Source organism: Poromitra crassiceps (genome assembly GCF_964638095.1).
Source record: "Poromitra crassiceps genome assembly, chromosome: 8".
Lineage (NCBI taxonomy): Eukaryota > Metazoa > Chordata > Actinopteri > Beryciformes > Melamphaidae > Poromitra > Poromitra crassiceps.
In genome coordinates this window covers 37,647,755-37,660,871 of record NC_139629.1, presented here as the reverse complement: position 1 = coordinate 37,660,871, position 13,117 = coordinate 37,647,755, and the positions used below count along the sequence as shown (strand labels likewise).

The window sequence follows — 13,117 nt, the reverse complement described above, 5'->3', positions numbered from 1 at the left end:
TGCTTGACAATCTGCTGAAGCCCACGGTTATCCATGTTATTTCCATGATATTCAAATTTTTTGGAAAGGATCTGTATATGGCGTCGGACTAACATCTTATATAGCCTCAGACCGACATAACATTGTCACTGATGACATCACATCATTAGGTAATTAGGACAATCACATAAGAAAATCTGGTTCCATCATCACTGATCATTAGCTAATTAGGGCAATCACCTAATTAAAAAATCCTGCTCCATCAGGTCACCCGCACGGGTGCCCTTTACACACCTTGAAGGGTTCAGCCTGATCACACGTAAAACGGCATAGCTGTGGCCGAACACAGAACTTGAAACAGTGGACAGTCCACATACTCAATTTTATATAAAGATTATTATTGTTTTCTATGGACAGGAAAATAAAAAAAAAGAAGCAGAGCAGGACTCACAATTCTCTGAAAACCATCTATAACAATACAAAAAGTAATACAAAAAGATAAAATAAAAATAGATAAAAACTCAAATACCAAATACTTACCAAAGGTAAACCAAATGAAATAGACTAAGCCTATTAAAGGCTTTGCATTTATCAAGTGTCCTTTTCGCTTTATTTTTTTAGTCTATGACATAGAAAATAGAAAACACTTCACATATATTTCTATTTTGAATTACTTTGTTTGGTTTCTTCTTTATGAACATACAATTGAACAATTATGAACAATTTCATGGCGGTCTGAACATACTTAGTCTCGCTGGCCAACCAGCGAGACTAGATATAGTATTGGATGTTCCAAAATCAAGTATATTCAGACTGCCATGATTGTTTGAGATACATAAGATATTCATTTTTAACTTATGGGGCTGGCTTTCCAAATACAATTGAAAAGTTCAACCTGCTTTATTACTGATTTTGAGTAAATCAAACATGACAGATCCTGACAGGTCAGCAGGGCGTAGCCAATAGTCCAATATAACTGCCTCGGCCTGATGTAGAAAGCCATGAGTTCAGTGTTAGTAGTCTGTTCTTGCTGTTGATAGTCAGCTGATTGCTGGTGCAGGTGCCCAGTGTGAAAATCGCTGGATCCTTATCTGTACTGGTATGGCTCGCCTTTTATTCCTGGACTTTGCACCAAATAACACTAACTGCCAGCAGTCTATTCTCAGAAGTTCATGAAGTTCTCCAGCTTTTTACAATTTGAGAATCCTGGTTTCAAGCAATCAGCAATCTTCTGTAACAGCCGCAAGCAGTCTGTGCATCTTGAAGACATTGGTCGAAGGGGAGCCTCCAAACACCACAGTGCAGTCAACGCTGGAGTTTTGGAATTTTTGTAGATTTTCTTCATAGTTTTATGAAAGAAGTCATATTGGCATGTATCAAATTATTTTTAAGCCATCAAGGTGATCGACCAGTGGCACTTAATGGGTTTTTCCAGATACTGATATATGTCACAATGCACCCTCAACACCATAGATAATTACTTTCACTCCATTTGGCTTTGCACTCCAACTCAAAACTTCTGGAAAAACATAACCACCATCTCTCAAATCCTGGGTCACAGCGTTCCACTCTCTCCTTCCTTCTGCCTCTTAGGAGATGTCACACCTATCAGCCACCTACAAAAACACCACAATGCCATACTTACCACCTTGACCATTGCAAAAAAGACAAATACTGCTCAATTGGAAATACAGACACAAAATAACAGAGCACATATCAATGGAAATCACTGCATCCAACAAAAATCAAACAACTACATTTACCGACAGCTGGGCCCCTTTTGAATCCGCCAATGAATTAAGACCCCTCTTTTTGTACTCATTTATCACTTTCCTTTCTGTTTGTGATTAATTATATGTCAAACAACAGCAGTAGCGCGTACACTCCAAAATAAAGTAAATCAAGGTGCAGGGCCAAGGTAGAAACGTAAAAGGGAGAAACACATACGTGTTTCAGCAGGTAGCCTTCATCAACGCTGATGAAGGCTACCTGCTGAAACACGTACGTTTTTGCTGCTGTACCTATTAAACGCCTAAAGGACATTCTTGAGTGCTGGTCTTTTCTCCATTTTTTGTGATTAATTATATACCTATGAGCGTCTCTCTGTTTGTCTGTCTGGTTGTCTGCTTGCCTACCTGCCTCCCTGTCCATCAGTCTACATGTCCGTCTGACTATCTGTCTATGTTTATTTGTCTCTCCGTCTGCCTGTATGTCATTGTATTCATATACTTACAAACCATAAGCACAAGTTAACCCATTGTCTTCCCATCAGTGATGTTTATGGTTTTCTTTTCAATATTCTTCTCTTCTTTTCCTGTCTGTTGGGTATGAGACGAGTTTGTTCTATGCTTATATTTGACTTATCTGTATTGTCAACTGTTTGCAAAATAAAAAGAGAAAAAAAGGAAAAAAGATGATCTGCCAGTTCAGTGAGATAACTTGACCAAAATATTATCAAATAATCTTGATACACCTGAAAAACAGTTGAAAAACTACTTTCCTGCATCTGACACAGTTCTAAAGACACCAATGAAGCTCAATTAGACAGTTCTCAGTCAGACCACAATTACAGTGCAAAGGAAATGTGCAATGACATCATACCTGTTGCTGTTACGTGTTGCAATCACCAGTTTCTTGTATTCCCACTCCGTTCAGTTGTCTTGCCTTGCAAGTGAAATATGAATCTCAATAAAAAAGTGACATCATTTAACGACTTACATGAACCACCATGAATCACCCAGGTACAGTACTGTAATACCACTTCACACCAACGTCCAGAGTGGGTCCAAGGTTACTTGAACCATGTTCAAGCCTTCTGGCAATGACCCTGGTTGGACCCTTGGTGTGAAAGGGGTATAAGTGATTGACCTGGGTGTCAGTTACACACAAATCATAAACATACCAGTTCAGATCCAGTTTCAGTTTCAGTTGCTGTTCTTTCTATAAAACATCAATGAAAAATATTCAATTGGGATTTGGCAGAAAGCGCTATCATCTGTAAACAAACAACACAATGTTTTTGTTTTTAAGGCCTAAATGCTAATCTTACTTGTTTGTTTTCTTCTCTTTATTACATATATTGATGCAACTAGTATTAAAATCAACAGAAGAAGCCCTGCCAAAATGCCAATTATGAATGTCCCATCTGAACTTTGTTCTCCACATTCAGAATCAGTTGAATGAGTTCCTGGTGTTATCTTCCGAAGACTCATAGAGTCACACCTAGAAAAATGGAGGGAAAACTGTTACTGGCCTGGAACATGTACAGTATCGATGCCATGGATTAACTGCAGTGGTAAGAGACCAATGTGCTTGTGACTTGACTGCTCCTTAAGTTGTACTTACTGTGTGTGTGGTTGGCAGGATGTAAATGTCCCATTTGAATATGTTTCACCAGTGCAGTCAATGCACACTGTGTCTGTGGTTGCTGTTCCTGTACAGATGCAGATATACTGTATTGACACCAGTACACAAGTACATAATGTATAATTGCAACATTCTAGTTCTCAAGTTTCATAATAAGGTTGTTCATATTGTAGAAGCAGACACTTGCAATTCAATGCAGTCAAAAAAAAATCCGTAAAATCCCAATCACCATCTTCCAGAAAGTTTCCTGTTTCAATAATGTTAAACTGATTTGTCTTTCAGCTGCAAAGCCCTGGGCTAACACAGCTATTGCTGACAATTAACATTTAACATTTAACATTTTTCGATAATTAAGCTACTAGAACAGGGTGTAAAGATGTGTCTGTCACTATACTTTGCTCCCATGATACAAGTTTCAGCATACAAAATACTGTGTGATCAAATGTTAGGATGGAGCACAGTCTTTCGGTGGGGCATGGATGATTTTGACATTTATGTTCTCATCACATAATGGCTAAGTTAACCAATGGGACAATCTCCCAACTCTCTTGGTGTATTCTTTTAAAACCCAACCTATTGCGATAGTATTTTCATCAGTGCAAGGAGACCAACCTCTTTGGCTGATATATTGACCAGGTTCACAGCTCCTGTGTGTTTGTGCTGCAACACAGCCGTCCTCTTTAAGGTCAATGCAGTAGTGTCCCTCAAGTGACTCACAAACTCCATCTGATGTTGTTGTACACCGTCTCTTCACCTTCAAACCAGCACCTGTCACCACAAAGAGCTGAGGTTACATGTGGGGTACAAAGCTTCTCTGCTGCTGCCTGAATCTACTATGTAGCAACTAGAGCCCAACCGATATATCGGTCCACCGATATTATCGGCCGATAACCGATATATCGGTATCGGCCAATATTGCAGATATTTTTTTATTTTGCATTTTACATTGACTGCCAGCCGTTTTTTTTTTGCTGTAGGTAGCTTCTGCCAGGCCGTTTTTTGAGGATTCTGGCTCATTTTAAAAGAGCAGAGGATTCTTTTCTGCTTGGAGTTTGTGAACACAAAGTTCACAAAAGTACTAATAGAATGTGTGCTTTCTCTGTCTAAAAGAGTTAGTTTGTAGAGTTAGTAGTTATGTAGATATTAGCCGTTGAGTACAGCATGGTTTCAGCTGTCTGAGAGTGAAAGCTGAGATAATCGCAGTTTTGTGAAATTCAATCAAACAGGCAGAACAGTCACTTTAACCATTTATTTTTGGCATCAGTGAGAGATCAGACATCCAAACAATATAGTTCCGAACGCCCTCTCCTTCAACTCCTCCCTCCGTGGGCGTGTCTAGTGGCTTTCAGCCTGCGTTTGTCACAAGCGAGTGCTCTGCTGCTGCTGCTGCTGCTGCGAGTTCACAGCCTCCCTCCCTGGCAGCGAGTTTGAGCAGCCTCCCTCCCTGGCAGCGAGTTTGAGCAGCCTCCCTCCCTGGCAGCGAGTGTGGATAGGGCTCACTCGTCTCTTGGGTTTGAGAGCCCCGATTATGCAAATTTGCAATCCCCCGTGTGCTGCTGCTGGCGCGGCCCGAGAGCGGCGAGTCTGGTGACTGATGACTGTAAAATCGGCAAGCCATTTCCTTGAGAATGGAGGAAGCAGCCGCGGGAGGCGGCTGCTTTTGGTTGACTTTCTCTCTGTCGGGAGGGCACCGTCGCCACCTAGCTGGTCGGTAAAATAGATTATACACATTCAATACTTCCAATATCTCCATAGGAGACGCGGGGGGCATTGATCCACGTAGCACCGTCAAAAAAAAAATTTTTTTTTTTTTGACGACTCAACTCGTCGTTGGCAGTGAACAGCTGGATTGTGTTTGACGACTCAACTCGTTGTTGGCAGTGAACGTGTTAAGTTATAGACAGCATGTTGTGTATATTTGACCTTTTTTCTTAACTCAAGTTCCATTTTATATTTGTTCTATTTGTGTTTTTGTATTTCTAGTTTCTAGTTTTTAGTATTCTAGTTTACTGTTTCATTGCATTGATGTCATTTTGGACAATAAAGTTTATTGATAAGCTGTAAAATATCCTGCCTACATTACATATCTCAAGTCATGTCAAGTCATATCTTGACTAATTAAAGAGATGCTGATGAACTCCCTTTTTCTCTCTCTCTCACACACACGCATGTACACACACACACACACACACACAGACACACACACACACACACACGGCTGGGAGTCTGACAAAGACGTGCTATGATTGATATTGGAGGATTTTTTTAGACCATTACCTGTGACAGGGCAAAGGCAAAGCCTGACAGTAAATAAAACACTTCACTGAGGTATGTGTCCTCAAAACAAACATTTTGGGAGGATTATTTGGTTGTATTTATTATTTGAACTGTCCATAAATGAATTCCACCGCTTATTTTTGTCTCGACTGTGATCCACTTTTCAACTTTACTGCAACGTGATGATATTGAGAGTGGTGAAAACGTATGAATGAATTTAAAGATATTGGAAAGAATAAGGGCTGTTTCTGTAGCCTAGTCCCACCTCCTTTTGAAGGACTTTTGGATTAGACTAATTGAATCATTGTTCTTTTATTTACTGTACGGCAACCTTGGATTAGGTTTGCTTTTTATTTCTTTCTGTTCTTTTCCTTTGTGTGTATTTTACTTCTTGCGTGTCATGTAATGTGTATTGTTCTTGGAACCCAGGAAGACTAGCGGTCGTCTAGGCGGCAGCTAATGGGGATCCTTTTAATAAAAAATCAAATAAACCTTGGGTGTTCTGAAAGGCACCTCCAAATAAAATGTATTATTATTATTATTATTATTATTATTAAGAAAGACCGATATGTGTGTGTGTGTGTGTGTGTGTGTGTGTGTGTGTGTGTGTGAGAGAGAGCAGAATTATGTTCTCCATGCTATGCCATTTTACGTGTGATCACACTGAATCTGAATCCGCCGGGTTGGGTTGGATTGGGTTCGGCATTAACCCTAGGTGTGGGAATCACAAGTTTGATCACGATGCGATCCGATCTCGATTAATTTGACAACGATGTGATTTTTGCCGATATCACAAAGTCTGCCACGACATGATGCGATTCGATTCAGGGGGCTGCGATCCGATATTAGACGATATGGCCCACAGTATGCCCACAATCAGTTAAACAATCAGTTAAAAAAAGCAACTAAAATATTATTTTACAATGTTATTGTTGAGCTCTTAGACATTTAAATGAAAAATAATCTATTATTTAATAGATGTTGCCATTGCTTGTATGCAGAAATGAAAGAGGGCATGCACTTCGGAAGGAACAGTTGATGACCCGCAGACGTAGTGTGGATTCCAAAATAATCCCCCCCCCTCCCCCTTTTTTTACAACCATCCCGCGACTCCCCCAAATAAGGGGGATCGCGCCCCAGGTTAAGCTTAATTCCATTTTGAAATGTACCTGCATCACAGTTTGAACACGGAAAGCAGTGTGTCTGTCCATTAAGCTGATCCAGGAAGGTTCTCTCAGTGCAGGGCAGGCAGGAGGTACTTCTGAACTCTGTGCAATGTTTATTCACTCTGTTTCCTGTTGAATACAAATCAAAATTTGATACAGTTTATTAGTTTACTTTCTATAACTACTCTCCCAGGGAGCATATCAATGTTCCCAGGGTTCAATGTTCCCAGGAGTCAATGTTCCCCAGTTCAATACACACATAGACATTAGCATCAGCGAAGTGTGGGGGGTTCACAAGGCTCCTTGAACTCATACAGTAGGCTATGACATACAGTCAACAACAATAGCCCCCCTCTACAGGCGCCACCTGGCGGAACTCGATAGGTTCCCATTATACTTGAATTACACCTCTCGGCTAGACCCCGCCCTAGACACCGGAAACGGAACATGTTTTTCTTTTTCAGGAGCGCCCTGTTCACATTCACACACACATTCATACCTGGAAGCTGACCAGTACAACCACAGTCTGATCTGCTGTCCACTGATCAGCTCCACTGGAGCAGTTGAGGTTAAGGGCCTTGCTCAAGGGCACCTCGGTGGTGGTAATGAGGGAGGGGCAAGCGCTGCTTTTCACTTTCCCCGCCCAGATTTATCCTGCCAGTCGCGGGGATCGAAGCGACGACCTTCCGGTCACAAGCTCACTTCTCTATCCTTTAGGCCAGTGGTTCCCAACCTTTTTTGTGTTATGTATCCCTTGAGCTGTTTTACCATGCCAATAGTACCCCTCACTCATGCGTGTCGATAATTCTCCTAAATTTGTTATATTAAACTTATATTAAACTTTTAGATGACCTCTTTAACACATCTCATTATTAAAATAATTTAATTACTCATCTTTAATACAATTCTGACAGTTTTGAATTGGAAAAAGTAATCAGTTTTTATCATTTTGGAAATACATTGTAATCCCATATCTTTCCAAGTACCCCCTGCAAGCTGCTGAAGTACCCCTAGGGATACACGTACCCCTGGTTGGGAATCACTGCTTTAGGCCACCACTCTCCCCACCACTACCCATGGAGTTGGACTTGACTGATGACAATGAATTGAAAACCCCAAGATTCATTGTGAGAATGAAGCATGATGTCTGACTACATTACATTACTGTACTGTAGTCTACAGTCTACATCGCTGTACTGTAGTCTACAGTCTACAGCGCTGTACTGTAGTCTACAGCTTAATGTTCAGTTGGGTCTTACCTGGGGGACACATAGGGCAGCATTCCTGTCCTACTCTGTACTCTGCACGATGACAAGTGACGGCATCTCCAATGAAGACATTCATCATGAATATCTATGAACAGTGAGAAAATTCTAGTCAGAGTAGGTTTTCTCTCAAAAGGTAGCCTATAGAGAGCCAAAGTCCTTCCTGCTTCAGCATGCGCACAAAGAGATTTCATCCGCCATTTATTTTCCCATAGACATTCCGCAAAATGCTTATAAAAATAGTTTTACTTAGTCAAACCAAATGATTCAGTTATATTTAAAAACATGAGAGACCTAGAACATTTCAACGGGAAAAAAAGCTGAGGATTAGAAAAGCTTTTGCTGTTGTTTTTTTGTTGGTCTGAGTGAAATCTATGGTCTCTCCTGATTCTAAATATAGCTGAATCGCTTGGTTTCACCAAGTAAAACTAATTTTATAAGCAACACAAGGGTCGCAGGTTCGCAGTTCGCACCCCATGTTACCTCCGGCTTGGTCGGCATCCATAGGCTGTGTCTGTGGGTGGGAAGCCGGATTAGGGGTATGTGTCCTGGTCGTTGCACTAGCGCCTCCTCTGGTCGGTCGAGGCACCTGTTCGGGCAGAAGGGAACTGGTGGGAAGAATAGGGTGATCCTCCCACGTGCTACCTCCTGCCGGTGACGCTCCCCGCTGTCAGGTGAAAAAGAAGCGGCTGGCAACAGCACATGTTGGAGGAAGCATGGTTCTAGTCTACGGCTCTCTCTCGGCAGAGGGGGTGGAGCAGCGACTGGGGCAGCAAGGGGGAAATTGGCCAAGTACAATTGTGGAGAAAATGGTGGGGAATCAGAAAAAAAGAAAAAAAAGAAAGAAAACTATTTGCATTTTACGAAATGTCTATGGGGAAATAAATGGCGGATGAAATCTCTTGGTGCGTATGCCTAAACTGGAAGTGGGCATAACTTTGGCTCTCTATAGCCTACTAACCAAAATCCTTCAGCTGTACTATGAGCTAGTAAAATAATAATTATAAAAAAGCACGTTTGTAAATCCTCATCCTCAATTTTGTTCTGAATATTCAGCACCAAAATAAAGCAATATTGTTGTAGTGTGAATGCTTGAGTAACAGTGTATCATTATAGTTGATAGTTATCTATATGTGTGAGTGGGCCTTAAGTCTATTCGCAACATTTTAGAGGGAGCAGGTTCATCCCTTGGCCAGCAAATAACCTTCTCACCCTGAAGTCTTGCACTATTCAAAAAAATCGTCTATAACTGTTTTTTTTCAATTAATATTTAAAATGCACTTGTATCAATCGAATATCTCGCAAATGGCACATGATACCCATTTTCAATAGTATGAATCAAATTTCCCTCCATCAACTTTGAGGCGCGGTGCCACCTCTGTGTGTGTGTGTGTGTGTGTGTGTGTGTGTGTCTGTGAGTGAGTGAGTGAGAGACAGGGAGAGAGAGAGAGAGAGAGCAGAGTATATTTGCTGACATCAATGATTATTGTTATTTGAATTTGTTTGATGTTGATTTGCTTTGGCAATGTGTACTTTTGCATTTCATGCCAATAAAGAGCTTGAATTGAAAGAGAAAGAGAGGGAGAGAAGGGAGGGTTAAGAGGAAGGGCGATGTGACTGTATCAATTCCTGTCAAGCTAAGCCTGCTTTGTTTCTTACCAATAGTGCAATCGGTTTTCTTCTCAGATGCATTTCTTAAACAGTTTTCATGAAATCCATCTCAGTGAGATTTGAGATGAGTAGAGGCTTAAAGTCAAATGAAAATGAAAACATCTGGAGAGAAAAAACATGTCCACATGGCAAATCCACTGTGTAGCTTAGATCTGTCATTCACTTTCACATAGCAACTTAATACACCATACAAAGAAAAACTAGAGCAATCAAATAATACATTTAGAAGGATCCAATCAAAATATATCACAGTATGGGCCCTATCGTCGTACTGGTGCTATTGTTTGCGCACCAATTTGTGCACCTCTTATGCCATCTTCCCTGCGTCTTATGCTATCGTCTGCCTCCACCATCCAGTTTTGGGCGTCGCCTATGCCAAACCAGGCGTGTCTGCGCAAAATTCTGGCCGCAAAGTCCTTGCATACAAGCAATTTTAAGACCACCTAATAGCAGCTCTTAGCCCTAAAAATCCCACTGCGCCTGAGCGCACCAGTATTCTCCGCGCAGTACAGGGGAAATCCTGGCTTGGATACATTACGCACGGCATTACTCTCTCTTTCTCTCTCTCACTCACTCTGTCCCTCTGCTTGCCCACTCAGCGAGGAGGAAGCTGCTGTCACAGACGTGATGCTGTGGCTTTTAAGGGGGGTGGACATGATCACACCTGTGAATAATTTTGGGCTTAAACACGCCTATATGGAGGTTTGCACCGAGTTGAGGCAGAGCGCAGCGGGGCAACAATTAGCCCACAATTACTATGCAAGCGCAAAACGGGTGCTAATGCAAAATTAGCGCCTTTGCGACGATAGAGCCCTGTTTCTCATAAATACAGAAACATTTAACCAACAACAGTACAACAAAGTGCTACAACATGTATGACATCAGACCTGAATACATACATTACAGGAAGGGGAAAACAAAAGTGGCTGCAGTGCCTCAAAGTATACTATATGGTTTGCCAGAGGCATATTTTGAGTTCTGGTATTGGGCTGGTTTTTTGGGCTGGTCTCTTGGGCTAGTTTTGATTGGCCATTGGGCTGGTTTTGTCACACAGACTTACAGGCACATGGGGGGATGCTGTCCATGGTTCATATGACTGTAATGGGCTAATCTTTTAAACTTGAGTGAAGAAACTGATATCATATGAAACTATAAGACCTAAGGCATCCATGTAGCAATGGAGCTTTCGCGAAGGAGGCTGAATAACCTTCCCAAATTATGCTTAATTTTGGCGGGGGATGGGCGGGGGGGGGGGGGTTTGCATGGCCATTTATGCTAATCCCATGCAGCTTTTTTCTTTTGCAAAAAACCATGCAGTTTTTTGGCATGCAGTATAAATGTGTCATCTATTCTATTTGAATATTTCCACATACTAGGGCCCCTAAACAATCTTGGAATTGCATAAATTGGGTATGATTGGAAAGCTGAGACTCTTGTGGATTCAATTAGCCCAATTGTGTGACGATGTTAGTCCCCCAAATTAGCTATTTCACATTGTTACTAAAAGGTTCCACGATTCAGGACTGGATGGCCAACCCCCGGGGGGCATGCTCTGGGCCTCTGAGTCTGACATCACAATGGGACCTATGACATCAGACATCACTGGAGTTTCTGACCGATGATGTCATAATCAGCCAGACAATACCAGACAATATGGCAATATGACATCATCGGCTGAGATGATTTTTTTTTAACTTGACTTGAATGAGCTATTGTGACCTCTAGAATAATCGCAGCCTCGTGCAATGTTACAACCACAAACTAGAGAACTAGAACTAGAGATAGGGCATTCAGGGCATGTATGGTATGGGAATGGCCATCATTTTCCATCAATGTTCTAAGCCCTTATAAAACATTCAACATTTGAATAGATGCCTAAAACCAATTAACACAATGTTTATTACAGATTTATGACAAGAAACCCACACAGTTCTGAGCTGCACCTGAAATTAACCTTCAGGTTTCCAGAATACCAAAATTGAAATTTGTAGCCCTAGCCTATTATTCACAAAATGTTGTTTACAAATCTTTCCTGCACACTTAGAAATTATTCCGTTTCGCTTTCGTTTACATGATAGATTTCCCCCCCATTTTCACTTTATAGGTCACAGCAGCCGTTTTGAGGTGGTAAAATACCTGTAACCAATTATGTAAACCACTGTAAACCAATAACATAACATAACGAAGGCCCGGTGGCACCAACACCTATGGAATGGAATCATTAATGCTTACACGCGAATGATCTGTCAATATTCCAACTTTACCGAAGTTTCCACATGCTGCCCGTCCTGAGAGCAGAGCTTCCTCACCAGAGTTTCATGTTTTGCGACAAAGCCAACGGCGTGACAACGCTGGCTTTACCATCGCTGTACATTTCATTCGCGTATACATTCCTACAAAGCAAATACATCCTATTAAAGCAAGCTACTCACCACCGCAGGCAGGCAGGCAGTCGCTCTCATAGCCTTCACTTTGCGTAATGGAGGCAAAGTGACCGCCTACTTCCTGCTTCAGCACTGTACAAGAGACGTCACTTGACACCCAGAAATGCGGAACAATGCGTGCTAAACATAAAAAATAAATAATAATAAATAAAATGTGCTAAACAAACGTTATCTCAAAAACTATACATCACACATCATTTTGACATTCTGAGTGAGAGCAGAAGTAGCCCAAGAGTTTGATGTATAATTATGCATGTCGTGTTAAAGTTGTGTGAACTGTCAGTTTTTAAAATGTAAACAGAGTTAGCTGGCTAGAGTCAGACAATCACGCGCCGTATTAATCTGGAACCCTCAGGATAAAAAAGTCACTAAGATGAGTCATGACGAATATGGTCATGACATGGCCGCTGTTTATTTTTTTTTATTTTTTTTTGCTAGAGTATAATTTTAAGGAATAAGGAAGAACTAGTCCATTCCTCAGGTTAACTAGATCATTCTTCAGGTTAACTAGTCCATTCCTCAGGTTAACTAGATCATTCTTCAGGTTAACTAGTCCATTCCTCAGGTTAACTAGATCATTCTTCAGGTTAACTAGTCCATTCCTCAGGGTAAAACAGCTGATAAAGATGGAAGGAGGCAGAAAATACCCAATGCAGTCACAGTAAGGTCACTATTTAATGTTTTGAATACCATAAATGGAGATTACAAGTAATTTAAAAGTAGCCTAACTAGACACCTTTGCAATGCTTTCATCCCCATGATCTACCTTTCCCCCTTAGGCCTGCATTTCCCACAAGGCTACAGATTTCACATTATTCAAACTACAAGAGCAGACATGTAGGAATTACACTAGTCATGTCAGTACAATTACGGTCAGCTATTTCTTAACTTAAGAGATTGACTCATATTAAGATAAAACATCCCACTGGCTGATACCCGATATGGGCAA

The 13,117-nt window shown here is 41.2% G+C and overlaps 1 protein-coding gene across 2 annotated transcripts; it reads right to left on the bottom strand.

The window, feature by feature from the left end:
* Positions 1-342: 342 nt before the first annotated feature.
* LOC310781780 (tumor necrosis factor receptor superfamily member 5) lies at positions 343-11,976 on the bottom strand. 2 transcript variants are annotated; one of them, XM_083642411.1, is made up of 11 exons: positions 11,957-11,976; positions 9,713-9,826; positions 8,537-8,642; positions 8,048-8,141; positions 6,792-6,917; positions 3,958-4,113; positions 3,325-3,412; positions 3,029-3,201; positions 2,882-2,919; positions 2,581-2,643; positions 343-1,595 (listed from the first exon to the last, which is right to left on the bottom strand). In XM_083642411.1, the coding sequence occupies exons 3-10, from the start codon at positions 8,552-8,554 to the stop codon at positions 2,590-2,592; spliced, it is 747 nt and encodes a 248-aa protein (XP_083498537.1). In that variant the 5' UTR covers positions 8,555-8,642; positions 9,713-9,826; positions 11,957-11,976; the 3' UTR covers positions 343-1,595; positions 2,581-2,589. The 2 variants fall into 2 exon arrangements, with proteins under 2 accessions (XP_083498537.1, XP_083498536.1); XM_083642410.1 differs by having other exon boundaries at positions 8,537-8,720; positions 11,957-11,972.
* Between the last annotated feature and the right edge of the window lie 1,141 nt (positions 11,977-13,117).

Coding starts and splice junctions, on each gene's coding strand:
- LOC310781780 (XM_083642411.1), bottom strand. Junction 4,114..6,791: donor GTGTTCAAACTGTGATGCAG/GTACATTTCAAA, acceptor TTGTGGTGACAG/GTGCTGGTTTGAAGGTGAAG. Junction 2,920..3,028: donor AAAGAGAAGAAAACAAACAA/GTAAGATTAGCA, acceptor GATGTTTTATAG/AAAGAACAGCAACTGAAACT.